Source organism: Crinia signifera, chromosome 8, assembly GCF_055691185.1.
Source record: "Crinia signifera chromosome 8, ASM5569118v1, whole genome shotgun sequence".
Taxonomy (NCBI): domain Eukaryota; kingdom Metazoa; phylum Chordata; class Amphibia; order Anura; family Myobatrachidae; genus Crinia; species Crinia signifera.
The window spans coordinates 173,798,379-173,811,895 of NC_139224.1; the positions used below are offsets into that span (position 1 = coordinate 173,798,379).

At 47.5% G+C, this 13,517-nt stretch overlaps 1 protein-coding gene across 1 annotated transcript in view; it reads right to left on the bottom strand.

The window, feature by feature from the left end:
• The window catches only part of ADGRL4 (adhesion G protein-coupled receptor L4), a 168,768-nt gene that overhangs the window by 35,139 nt on the left and 120,112 nt on the right, over positions 1 to 13,517 (bottom strand). The window contains exons 9-11 of the mRNA XM_083157829.1: positions 10,015 to 10,217; positions 7,645 to 7,824; positions 6,044 to 6,247 (exon numbers count right to left, since the gene is read on the bottom strand). Coding sequence (XP_083013955.1) covers positions 6,044 to 6,247; positions 7,645 to 7,824; positions 10,015 to 10,217 — 587 coding nt within the window. The remainder of the gene's footprint in view (positions 1 to 6,043; positions 6,248 to 7,644; positions 7,825 to 10,014; positions 10,218 to 13,517) is intronic.

A 13,517-nucleotide genomic window follows, 5' to 3' on the forward strand; every position in this document is an offset into this window, starting at 1 on the left:
AACTAAAATAGATTTATTTTTTTTTAGTTCAAGAAAACCACAAAACTTTGCAGAATGGTGTGAAAGGTACAAACCTGTAAACATTATATTTCTGTATTACCCTCCGGCACACAATATAGAGCTGTAGGCGGATAATTACCGTATGTTACATTACTACAGATGTCTCTGCTCATAGCTGCAAGGATGTAACCTTACAAGGGGCCATATTAGTATATATATATATATATATATTTTATGTTTTTATTGCTTTGTACTGTATATATATATATATATATATATATATATATATATATATATATATATATATATATATACTGTGCTATGTGCTATCCCGCTGTCTTTGTTATAGAAGTAATACTGTATGCCAGGTTAGCGCTCACTTTATGATATCACAGTGTTCTTGCTCAGTCTGCCTAATTATGGAACATCTAGAAACACATATAGAAGTGCAAGTTTCATAGCGTGGACAGTGCTTGGTTGACCCCAAAAGGTGGCCACGCACTGGGTTGACGTGACATGGGGGAAAAAGTTGAAACCAAAATGGTCGACATTTCATTATTTTTTTCAGCGATCAATTTGTAGATTTCACCACTTGGACCCCCAATTAGTATACGGCAGGTTGGTGCTCGCTCTTCCACATGTGCGCTCAATAGATTTTTACAAATCGCAGTCGTAGGCCGCGTGGATGGTAAAATATGAAAAATTAAAACGTTTTAAAATAGTGAAACATTCACGCTTTTCATGTTTTGACAATCGCCATGTCATCGGTTTGCTCGTGACGACATTTTGTCTATGTCGCTCCTCCTCTCTGGCCTTGCGCTGGCTATTATTAGCCAATGCAAGCAGGCGGGGAGAAGATGCAACAAGCGAGGATTGGTTCACCGTGGCCATCTTGGATTTTCAAAACGCTCCAGTGGACCAATCATGGCTCACTGAGTCATCGCCCCGCCCATCAGCTGATATTGCTGTGCCTAACCCTTACTTCGTCCATTGCAGATCGGTAGATGACTCTGGCTCCACCTCATTATATGGGCCTGGGAGAGGGTGAAGACCCGCAGAGCCTCCCCACCACACAGAGCTTCTGAGCTGGTGTACCGCCTGCTGCCGTAATCTCACCGACTATCGCACTCTCCTTCTCTGTTACATATTCATCACAGGCTGCCGACGCTCCGAGAATTAATCTGTAATACGATCATGGTTACACCGGCTTTTCTCGCACAATGCTATTACAGAAATTGAAAAGGGAATAAAACGCCTCAGTTTCATAAAACTTCCATAATAAATAGTTTAAACTTCAGATCTGCGCCGGCCAACCCTATCACCGGAATACGGCCTTTTTTATGGCTTCTCTAATAAACAGGGCTCAGAACACTATTTATTACATTACTGATTAATTTATAGCGTATTGTATTTGTGCAGGAACCGGATTACGCCGGAGATAAATGTATCGCTGGTAGATTCCATTAGGACGAGTTGTAGGTGTGACACATATCAGACGTTAGTAAATCAGCCAGCGGTGTGACCAGTGTTATGAACATTTCCCTCTAATACACATGGTTATATTATTGGACCTCGCACCTCTTGCTGAATCCCATTTATAGGTATAAATGTACAGTGTCCCTATCAGTATTCATTCCTGTCCCTGCCGCTCATACGTACATTTTCCAACCTTTCTAACAAGACTACACTGAGGCAGAAGATGCCTCTCGCCTCATTTATTTCCCTGGTATTTATTACTAAGGTATTGTATCAATCTACTGCATACACATCAGGGCACAGCCGAGTGGTTCCATTGCTGCCAGGGGCAGATACAGTACCAAGGCGTATGGCTGCAGCTCACACAAAACACATGAAAGAAGTTTTTCTTTTTTTTCCAGTGGATCAGTAAGCATCATGTCTAGGCAATATAGCTGAGAGCCAGCCAGCTCAGTGCAGAACAATTCCAGTCCAGCTCAGTCCAGAACATTCCATCCCTGTCCACAACAGTCCAAGTCAGTCCAGAACAGTCCAACTCAGTCCACAACAGTCCAGGTCAGTCCAGAACAGTCCAACTCAGTCCACAACAGTCCATCTCTGTCCAGCTCAGTCCAATTCGGTCCAACTCAATCCAGAATAGTCCAGCTTTGATCAAGTCAGTCCAACTCAATCCAGCTCAGTGCAGAACAATTCATGTCCAGCTCAGTCCAATTCGGTCCAACTCAGTCGAGTTCGGTCCCGTTCAGGTTAGCTCAGTCCAACTCAGTCCAACTCAGTCCACAAATGTCCATCTCAGTGCAGAACAATTGCAGTCCAGCTCACTCCAGCTCAGTCCAATTCGGTCCAACTCAGTTCAGCTCAATCCAGTTTAGTACAGTCCATCTCTGTCCAACTCAGTCCACAACAGTCCAGCTCAGTCTAGAACAGTCCAGCTCTGTCCATCTCTGTCCAGCTCAGTCCAACTCAATCCAAAATAGTCCAGCTCTGATCAAGTCAGTCCAACTCAATCCAGCCAAATCCATCTCAGTGCAGAACAATTCTAGTCCAGTTCAGTCCAACTCAGTCCAGCTCAGTCCAGAACAGTCCATCTCTGTCCAGCTCAGTCCAACTCAGTTCAACTTTGTCCAGAAAAGTCCATCTCTGTCCAACTCAGTTCACTACAGTCCAACTCAGTTCAGCTTTGTCCAGAAAAGTCCATCTCTGTCCAACTCAGTTCACTACAGTCCAGCTCAGTCCAGAACAGTGCATCTCTGTCTAGCTCAGTCCAGCTCAGTCCAATTCAATCCAATTCAGTCCAGCATAGTCCAGAACAGTCCATCTCTGTTCAACTCAGTCCACAACAGTCCAGCTCAGTCCATAACAGTCCAATTTGGTCCATCTCAATCCAGTTTAGTGCAGAACAATTCCAGTCCAGCTCAGTCCAATTTGGTCCAACTCACTCCAGTTCACTCAAGCTCAGTCCAATTCAATCCAGCTAAGGTTAGCTTAGCCCAACTCAGTCCAGAACAGTTCAACTCAGTCCAACTCAGTCCACAACTGTCTATCTCTGTCCAGCTCAGTGTAGAACATTCCAGGCCAGCTTAGTCCAATTTGGTCCAACTCAGTTCAGCTCAGTCCAGCTTAGTACAGTCCATCTCTGTCCAACTCAGTCAATCTCTGTCCAGCTCAGTCCAGCTAGTGGTCTATTTACCATAGATGGCAGTGCACCATATCTAGAGTGATGATTTAACATAATGATGTGAGCATGACAACATCCGCGTCCCCTCGCAGGGCTCGCTGCGTTCGCCACGGTTCAGGCTCGGCGGCTCGCTGTGCTCGCCACACTATATAAAATCAACTCCCCGCAGACATGGATAGTGGGGGTATGAAAACTTCGGGAGGGTGCGTTCTGCCGCCCCTCGCGGAGCTCGCAGCGCTTGCCACTCTTCAGGGAGGCGTGGATAGTGGGGGGGGGGGGTTCAGTAAAACATCAGTGTATGTCATACAAGTGTATAGCTAATGGTATCGCATCGCACCCTATAAAATCGCATGCGATTTTGCAGGGGGTGCGATGCGATCCCCTGAGACCAACAGAGCAGTGAATAAATTTCATACTAAAATCGCATCACATCGCACCGCACGGCACTATAATGGCCCTTGAGATGCAATGCGATGCGATTTTACTACGGGCGTACGTAAGAAAACTGGGCGCCCTGCTAGGAAACAAGTACCTATATACAGTATATACATATATATATATATATCTATATATATATATATATACAGTAGATATATATATATATATATATATATATATATGTATACACTATTGCATGTTATATTTCTGTATGAACAAGGAGTGAGTGCCTATTAGAAGATCATAATGAAAGGCATTGCTATTATTCTGTGTTATTATAGTTTTCAATAAAGCCAATTTAGCGAGTAATACGCTCTAGCTGGCGTCAGGACCACACTACTTACTTTGGGTGCATGCAAAGTTTAATTACTGCACTGAAAGAGAACATTAATAGTTATTGTATTTTCCTGCAGATAAGTACAGGAACAAGCAGCCGCGCCGCTCTCTCCGTAGGTAGAAAAACAAGATCACGATAAGTGAAAAGAGGTATGACAAACTAGCGGTTATGTAATCCCTCTACCCCCGAGGAGAATGAAAGTAAAACAAGATAGATGATGCTGTTACCTATTAGGAGTTGTGCAGTCGCTGAGATCTCACACCAAGCAGCCGAACAATGCTCCAAAACAACAGACATTTCTCCTTATAAATCATCAGGTGACTCTACAGATTGTGTATCTGAGACCGTGATGGGGAGGCCAGCATCAACTGCCCACAAGCTGTCAATGGGGCTGCTAGCCGCCAACAGTAGTGTGTGTGTGTACTGTGTATATATATAATATATAAAAAAAGTGGGATAGATTTATATATATATATATATATATATATATTTATTTATGTTTTGGTTTATACAGACCTATGTGAATAGGAGTCCTCGCCGTGTCTGCGTTAGTAACTGGCGTCAGCTACAGAACATAACTTGGGACTTGGAACATTATACAGTTCAGACAAGTTTCCATAGAAATGGGAGAAATGCGCAGACTATAGTAAAGCTCATCGCCAGTCCCTCGAGGGGCGAATAAACATTAGTTACTGCTGCCTTGTGCCTACTGAATATTACCACCTCCCAATATTTAAACAATAAAACAAAAGCCATTATTGGTGTGTGCGCCGGTTCCTGAGTGCTCAGTGTCACACTAAGGAATTGATTTCCCCTGGCATATCTGCGAGATCTTGTTTGAATGCACACACTGTACACATGCTAGGGAACGTTATTGCTTTCCTGGCGTCCGACTAACGCCAGCAGGTTTTACTGCAAAATATGACTCCGCCGAGCAGAGCTGATGTAACATGTGCACTGCAGGTGGGGCAGATGTAACATGTGCAGGGAGAGTTACATTTGGGTGGGGGTGTACTTCAAACTGATATCTACAGTATATTGCAGTGTAAAAATAAAGCAGCCAGTATTTACCCTGCACAGAAACAATAAAACCCAAATGTAGCTCTCTCTGTACATGTTACATCTGCCCCACCTGCAGTGCAGCATGGTTTAGTCCATTAGAGAGTGATTGTGCCTTTCCGAGTGAATCAGAATAACCCCCATAGTGTATATACGAGGATGCAGAGTGATTGGCGGGCATTAAACGATTGTGTGAAATATTCGGTGGTGACGACTAATATGCAGGTGCCTCGCAACCGTTTTGTGGGCGTGTCACAGGCAGCAACTTCATCTTCCTATGCAGTGGCACCAGGGGCGGATTAACGTCTGTGGGGCCCTGGACAACAAAAAATTGTAGGGGCCCAACAGACACCCCCCCCCCCCCCGCAGACACATTCCCCCCCCCCTCCCGCAAACACATCCCCCACCCCCCATACACATCCCCCCTTGGTACCTGGGCAGCAATGGGGGTCCCTGCAGTGGTCTGAGCAGTCAGCGCCGTGGTCCCTGCAGTGTATGGGAAGTTAGCGGCTGGGCCCCGGCAGCAGATGGGAACTAGTAGCGGTATTGGCTACCAGTTCCCATCCGCTGCAGGGACCCCGCCGCTGACTTCCCATCTGCAGCAGGGACCCTGTCACTGACCGCCCAGACCGCTGCAGGGACCCCTGCCCATCTGCACTGCGCCAGCCCTCCGATCCCACTGCCCAAGCATGGGGCGACAGGAGCCCCACACCAGCAGCAGTGCCGGTGTGGGGGCCCCTTATGTGTGGGGGCCCCGGGGCAACCGCCCCTGTCGCCCCGTGCTTAATCCGCTACTGAGTGGCGCTAACCCCAGCGCATTTGTTGCAAAGTTTCTCTGCGCAAATAAGCACAAAGGTGACCGCCATACCACCCACCTCCTGATCAGGCGGTCACTTGAAATTAGCCACCTGTGCTCAAGTATCTTTAAAACCTGGACTGTTAGTTTGCCCTGAGGAACCGCAGTGTCCTAAACTACAGTATGCAAAAGATTAATAGCGAAACCCCTTTGTTTTCGTACAGAACATCCGCAGGCGGGTAAATTACCAGGCGCATACCTTATTCTTGGTCATATTTATCCCGATGAGAAATAGCAGCTCTGCCAGGAAGAGAGCGCAGCAGAGGTTTTTGTGAATTGTTGTCCTGGTGCTCTGGATTTCGCTGAAGAAGAAGAATGTGAAGATACACAGGGACAGACAAATCAGAGAGATGATTATCCCAAGCTGGGTGATTCTTGTTAGAATGCTGTGATGAGTGGTCACCTACAGGAGACAGACACAGGAAATAAATAAAACCACAACGAACTTAGCTGGCGGCATGACCTGGATATACCTACTTTGGCACAAACATATAATTAGCAGCCAAATTCTCCAGACTCGTATACCGGTAATCATACGGTTACACATTGCTACAGATATTGGACGCAGATATGACCCAGGGGCTGTATAGAGGTAATAAAACAGCTCCAGTATGTTCCTATAGCAGGCACTGGGACTTGTGGCCCCCCGGGCCCTATGATCGCTCACTGTCTGTTTACCCTCTGCACTTATATGATGCATGGAAGCCTGTATATTAACTACTATGTGATTCATACGTCCCATATAATTTCCAGTATCACGCCGCTGTTGCTCTGGGAAATCCGGACGTGGCACTTGTGATCGTGGCACACCGGGCAGGAATGATTTTAATATTCTCTTGTTCTAGTGGCCCAGAGGCCTGGAGTCGGTTCTGGTCCGAGGCTTCGAATGAGTTGGTTACTCAATTTTTTTTTTAATTAGCAGAATAAATAGGCTGATAAAATCTAAATACACAAACGACATACTGCTGTTATGTCATAGCCATTGCTTGAGGTTTCTGCCGGCGCTGCACTAACTATCCCTGTGCCACATGCAGTGGCGAAACTTCCAAAGACATTGGAGGTAGTGGCTGACGGGCTCTGGGTGTCAAAGGGGGCTGCTGAACTAGGACAGATCTCTCTCCACTCATTTTATAGAGATTTACTACAGTCACTGATGACTCACAAACCCCCTTTGCTGCCCCCTTGAGTGGAAAGAAAATCTTACTTTTGAAAATTAGAAGCTTTTTAAAAAAACAAACAAAAAAACCCCCAATAAGCTAAATAGGGGAGAAACAGAATGATTACTAAAATAATGAGGTAATAAAAATAACCTCTGTAACGGGCTGGCATGACAGCTGATCACATCACTTAGCTGCGGGTGTGCGTGTGTTTGACTTTATTTAATTGTCTGGACTGTGGGCATAGGTGTAACTATAGTGGGTGTAAGGCATGCCATTGCTATGCAGGTCCGGCGACAGGGGGGGGGGGTCAAAGGGGACAGTTGACCCAGGCCCCAATGATCAGAGGGGCCCCAAATTCAGACACTCATCCCTGCACTCAGCCGCCCGGCAATCGATTGCTGTGGGCGACTGGAACTTAATCCCCCCTTAACAAGAATTTTTTCAGCTGCGGCGCTGTTGGGACCCAGGAGGGGAGAAGAGAGGAGGCCTCCAACTGCAGTGGCGGAAGCTGTCTGGGGACAGCCTCTTGGAACTTACACACACTGACATGAGCCAGTGCTGCGGAAGGCTGGAGGAAGCCTTCCGCAGCAGCACCACCAGCTCATATCAGTGTGTGTAAGTGGCAGCATTGGACACTTACCTTGCTGTGACTTGAAGGTGACATCAGTATAGCGAAATGCGTGAGGTGGTTACATCTGCAGGACGTGTGGGTGGAGTTGGAATATGTCACCTCACAGCCCTCGGTAGACCACTCTCCTCTCAGAGATTCCGGATCATACTTCCAGAAGGCACATTTTGCTGTTTCCACATCTGCAGATGGCTGCAATAAAGACATTTCCAAACCGGGGTTTAGTGTCGGTCATTATAAATTTAACCTCTCATCAATGTACCAACAGTGCTGATCGCTTTAATAATAAACGACCCCGGTGCCCGTGTAAAATTGTACATTTTAGAAAACATTGTATACACCCCTTCCCCCCCCCCCCCCGTATCTAACATAAATCTGTCAGTTACACTTATAAGATGTGATATCAACAATCAGTGTATGTCAGCATCATCCCAGTAATTATTAAGCTTCTATATGGGGGACGGGAACAATATTTCTTTGGATTTTGATATTTTTCTGGTTTTGTTTTTTATGGTTTATTTATCTTTTTTCTGGAAATTACCCACAAATTCTCACTTTGTACAGCGGGTCTATAGGGTTACTGCAGAAACACATTTCAGCCTAACATACTGTACTTTCAAGTTCCTAAATCAAGTTACCAAGTTGCCATAGCAACTGTCCAATAGAAGCGAAGATGTATCAGCTGCAACTTTATCCGCGATCATGTTTACTGAAATGCTAATTACAAAGTTTCTGAGAAACACACACACATACAGCCCGGGTATATAATGGGAGGGCGCTAGAACTTCTGCAATGTAACAGGGAATTAAAACTTTGCTCGTCTCCACTTGTAACCAATTGCAGCTGAATTAGGAACACAGAACATGAAGACAATCTCATTTACACATATATTTCTCTGAGTGTTACTATATACAGAGAGACCTGCTGTACATACTGTATAAGGGGCCACAGTGCACTCATTTGGGGTCCAAGTGCAAAATTCTACTAATTGACACAAAAAAAGTGAAAAACTCACCTTTTCATATTTGTGTGTCGATTTTGTGGATGTGAGTGTCCCCATGAATACACTGGGAGTTCCCATGGGTATGCGGGTGGGCTGATGCTTCCGAGGGCAGAGCTGCTGTCGTCACATGACGTCAGCCGCCCGCCCCGTCTTCGCCCTAGTGCTCGTAAATAAAAGCCGAGACTGACTTTTAATTGTGAAGGCAGGGGAAATCATTCGATGCAAGGGGGTTTCTTCTCGGTCACATGATAACGAGGGAATTTGGCCGCAGGGGTGTATTTGGCCGGGTGGCGGGATGCGTCTCATTCGCTCAGCAAGCAGCGATGTTTGCTGCTTACCAAGCCAACCTGAATAAGGGCCTTAGTTAAAAAAAAACACAATAGACTTAACAGTTGTCATTAAAAACAAATTCAATTCATTTATTCAAAATCATTTCATTTTTGATTGTATCACCATCCTCTGATCCTTTTTTCTTTTTAAGAAGACTTTCCCGTGTTCTGCATAAAAACGCTATTGCGGATGACACCTGATGGAATCGGACCTGGTTTTTACGGAGCTTGGACTCTTTGAGAAATAGACACCGCAGCGAATAGATAGGGCCTGATTCAGAGATGTGTGTGTAAGGCGCAATTCTTTTGATTATCGAATGACAGCGCATGCACACGGATAGTAGTTCACATGCTCCAGCCAAAATAGCAAAAATATATCATCGCAATCCCCTCGCAACATGATGGAACAGGAAGTCAGCATTTGAGGGCGGTTACCGCCCATTTTCTGGGAGTGTCAGAAAAAAAGACAAGCGCTGCCAGGCGTTACAGCGGAGGGTCTGTGACACCAGCGCCGGTCTCCATCAGCCTGTCGCAGAGTTGTGGTAGGGTCAGACTTATGTTTCTATAGGGTGGAAACCTCATTTGATGGTCTGTGAATTGCGGATGGATGTGCGGCTGGACAACAGATTTTTGCAATTCAGCCACAGACCTGTGTGGGGTGGGTTTTCTTTCTATTTGGGTGGCGCTGCCATTTGCAACTTTGCAGTAATCTGGTCCGAATCAGGCCCATTAATAAGTATTCTGTTTATGACCGGAACCTTTGTGGCACCACATAAATAAAAGTTAATAATAAAGATATATGTGGCTCAGGCTGAGACATCCTGCTATACCGACATCCGTGGAAAGATGAGACAAGAGCATCATTTGTCTTTTGCTGCAACGTTTAGAAAACTAATTTTAAGGTTTCGTTTCTCTTCAATCACAAAGAATATTTTAACACTGAAAATTCAAAAATGTAATTGGATGTAATTGTGAAAGGCAGAACCCTATCACCTCCTCCACTGCCTCCTGCATAGTAACACAGAGTCGCTGCAAAATCACATACTCTACCTCAAAATGCTTCAGCACAAATGTGATTTTTTCCAGTTGGTAGAACGTCGGTGGATTGGAGATGATTGCTGCTGCAACCACCGGCGAAATGACCAGCTCGCCCAGCTCCGAAGAGTCATTATCTTCTGTTGAAGCCTCGTTTTCAGGAGACTCGAGGAGTGACCCAATGCTGTCATACCAGAGGAACACAATGCTCACCGTGCCTGCGGTCAACACAAGAACATGTAAGTGAAATAACAACAACAATGCACCAACATCTACTGTATATCAAAAACATGAGCTGAGAACTGAGGTCATTTATTTTGTTCAATAAGAGAAAGTTTTATCGTAAAGCAAACGTGTCACCGATGCACAGTGGAAGCGCTGAGATAATATTCATGCAATTGTAATCTATTCATTCACTACAAACCTGCGTCTCATAAATATACTCTAAATCAAGCCTTAAGATTATTTAGTAATGTGGGCCATGTGTATAACTTGGGCCTCATGACTGAAAGTCAGGCCATGTATATATAACTTGGTCCTCATGACTATAAGTCAGGCCATCTCTTATATATTTAGCCAGATCTGTCACTCACCCCTGTGTATATAACGTTCCCGCCCAGCGTTATACACAAACCCGCCCCCCCTAAGGAAAAGACCAGTGTTCTACTCACCCCACCCCTTGACATCACCTCCCCCCGCCCAGCCAGGGCTACAGTACACTCCCACCATCCACCATTTCTCCACAGCCACCATCCACCATTACTCCCGCACGCCCCCCCCCCTAGACACCCGCGACCCCCCTCCCGCGATTCGCGGGCCCCCCGCGACCCCCCTCCCATGATTCGCGGGACCCCCGCGACCCCCCCTCCCGCAATTCACGGGCCCCCCGCAACCTGTTATTTGCGGCCCCGTGACCCCCCCGCGATTCTTGCCCCCCCTGCGATTTGTGCCCCCCCCCTGCGATTTGCGTATCCCCGCCCCCTCCCGTGATTCACGGCACCCCCCCCCCAGGCACCGCCCCCCGCGCCCCCCTCCTGCGATTTGCGGACCCCCTCCCGCGATTCACGGACCCCACGGCACCTCCCGCTCCCCCTACTACGATTCACGCCCCCCCTCCCGTGATTCACGGCACCCCCCTCCCGCGATTCATGGACCCCCGCACCCTCCCTTCCTGCGCCCACCCCCCCTTGATTCACGGCACCCCCGCGCCCCTCCCACAATTCACGGACCCCCACAACCCCCCCTCCCACAATTCACTGACCCCACAACCCCCCCTCCCGCAATTTTCGGACCCCCTTCCCGCGATTCAAGCCCCCCCCCTGTGCCCCCTCCCACTAATTTGCGGACCCCGCCCCCTCCCGCTAATCGCAGATCCCCACACCCCCCCCCGCAATTTGCAGACCCCCCTGACCCCCTTTCCGGCAATTCCCCCCCAGCGGACCCCGCGACCCCGCTCCCGCATTTAACATACCCCCGTGAGAATGGGGGATCCTGTACCGCCACAAGCAGGTGCCGCCCCTAGGTGGGAAATCCGGCCATAGCTGCCACGCTGCACGTTCACCCACTGCCGGGAGCTGCATACTGTCCCCCACCCTCTTCCAGTTCTAGGGATGCCCATCGACCATCAATGATGTCAAATCATTGATGGTTTATGGCCGATGTTGAATACTTTTGCCATCGATGTGGGAGGACCAGATGGTTTCCCTACATCAATGGCAAAGGAGAACTGATCAAGTTTCAAATTTTTTAAGGTGTCGGGACAGGGAGCATAGCTCCGCCCCCCCCCCCCCACACCCGGAAGACCCGCCACCGAGTTCTGATTGACCCACGGCCTATTCAGTCAGATATAATGGATGACCATCGATAGCTACAACAATCGATGGTTATCCAAGTAATATGTTACGATGGCAGGGTGCAAAATCAACCAATGGCGTCTGCACCAATGCCCATCCCTACTCTGCAACAGCCAAAAACCTTTACTACCCCTCATGCCCACACACCTCTATCACTGCCCTGCCTCCTGTTATCCTGCCCCGTAACTTCCGCCAGTGGGGACCTGCTCACCCTGTGTTGCCCACATTCTCCGATCATGCTTTACCACCCAGCCTCCTGCTCTCATGCACCCTAACTCCCATCCAGTAGGAGGAGACACTGACTCAGGGGCACCGTCCTGTACTCCTGTGCTGCCACGCTGGACCCTCACCCACTGGCAGAAGCTGCACAGTGTCCCCCACCCTCCTCTTTAGTCCCCCGTATGCCCACACACCCCTATCACTACCCAGCTTCCTGCTCTCCTGAACCGTAACTTCCACCACTGGGGAGTCACTGACGCTGTGTTGCCAACATACCCCTATCATGCCTCATAGCCCAGCCTCCTGCTCTCATGCACCCTACTGTATCTCCCACCCAGTAGGAGGAGACATTGACTCAGGGTCACCGTCCTGTACTCCTGTGCTGCCATGCTGGACCCTCACCCACTGGCAGAAGCTGCACAGTGTCCCTCACCCTCCGCTTTAGTCCCCCTTATACTCACACACTCCTATCACTACCCAGCCTCCTGTTTTCCTGTGTCATGACCTCCGCCAGTGGGGAGCCGCTGACTCAAAAACACCCTACTATACTATTGCAAACACACCTAAACAACCGCTTTTTAATTAAACAAAACAATACACACCGCCTTCCAAATCATATGCTCTCTATTTAACACATTTCACCTATAACTCAAGTTGCAATACAGGCATCTTACATACAATTCTAACCATATTTATCACTAGAGACAGGAATATATGCATTTGCATATTTGCAAATGCATTTGCATATGTTGCCCATTCTCACTGGTTATTGCATATTTTACCTAAAATCTAGTGATGGTGCATATTTTAGGCCCCGTCCTCTTCCCACCCGCGAGTCACAGCACTGCTTTGCCCTGCTGCTGCTGGCCAGGTAGTGGTAGAGTGTGCAGGCTGGGGCAATATGTGCGCAGAGTGGGGAACCTTGGATGTACGCTATGGGCGGTATTCAATGAGGCTGATTCGCCAGGTTTTTATGGCGATTTTGTGCTGTAAGGCGAATTTCTGACTAAAACGGTGAATCACCCTATTCAATGACCAGATGGCGAATACATTTCAAGGTTTTTTTCGCCATGATTCACCGAGTAGCAATCGCTATCTTTTTATGGTGAAGTGGAATGTGAACTTTTAAAATAAAGTGTTTTGTTTTTTACAATTGGTGTCCAAAAATCTGGAATTTTATTCTGAGGAGGGGCATGCTATTTTTATTCATGTGCTGTAAGCACATGAATATATATTTAATTTAATTTATTTTTTTTACACAGAGCAGCCAGCAGGGGGCCGGAGCCGAGCCGCTCATTAGATATTCATATATTCACTTCACCCGATGCTGCCTGGCACCCGGGGAGCCCACCTCCCCCCCACAAACGTTCTGGGGCAGGCAGGGAGACTTCCATCTCCCTGTCTGCCACCGTCCTCAGGCTCCCTGCGGCGTTTGCCGCAGGAGCT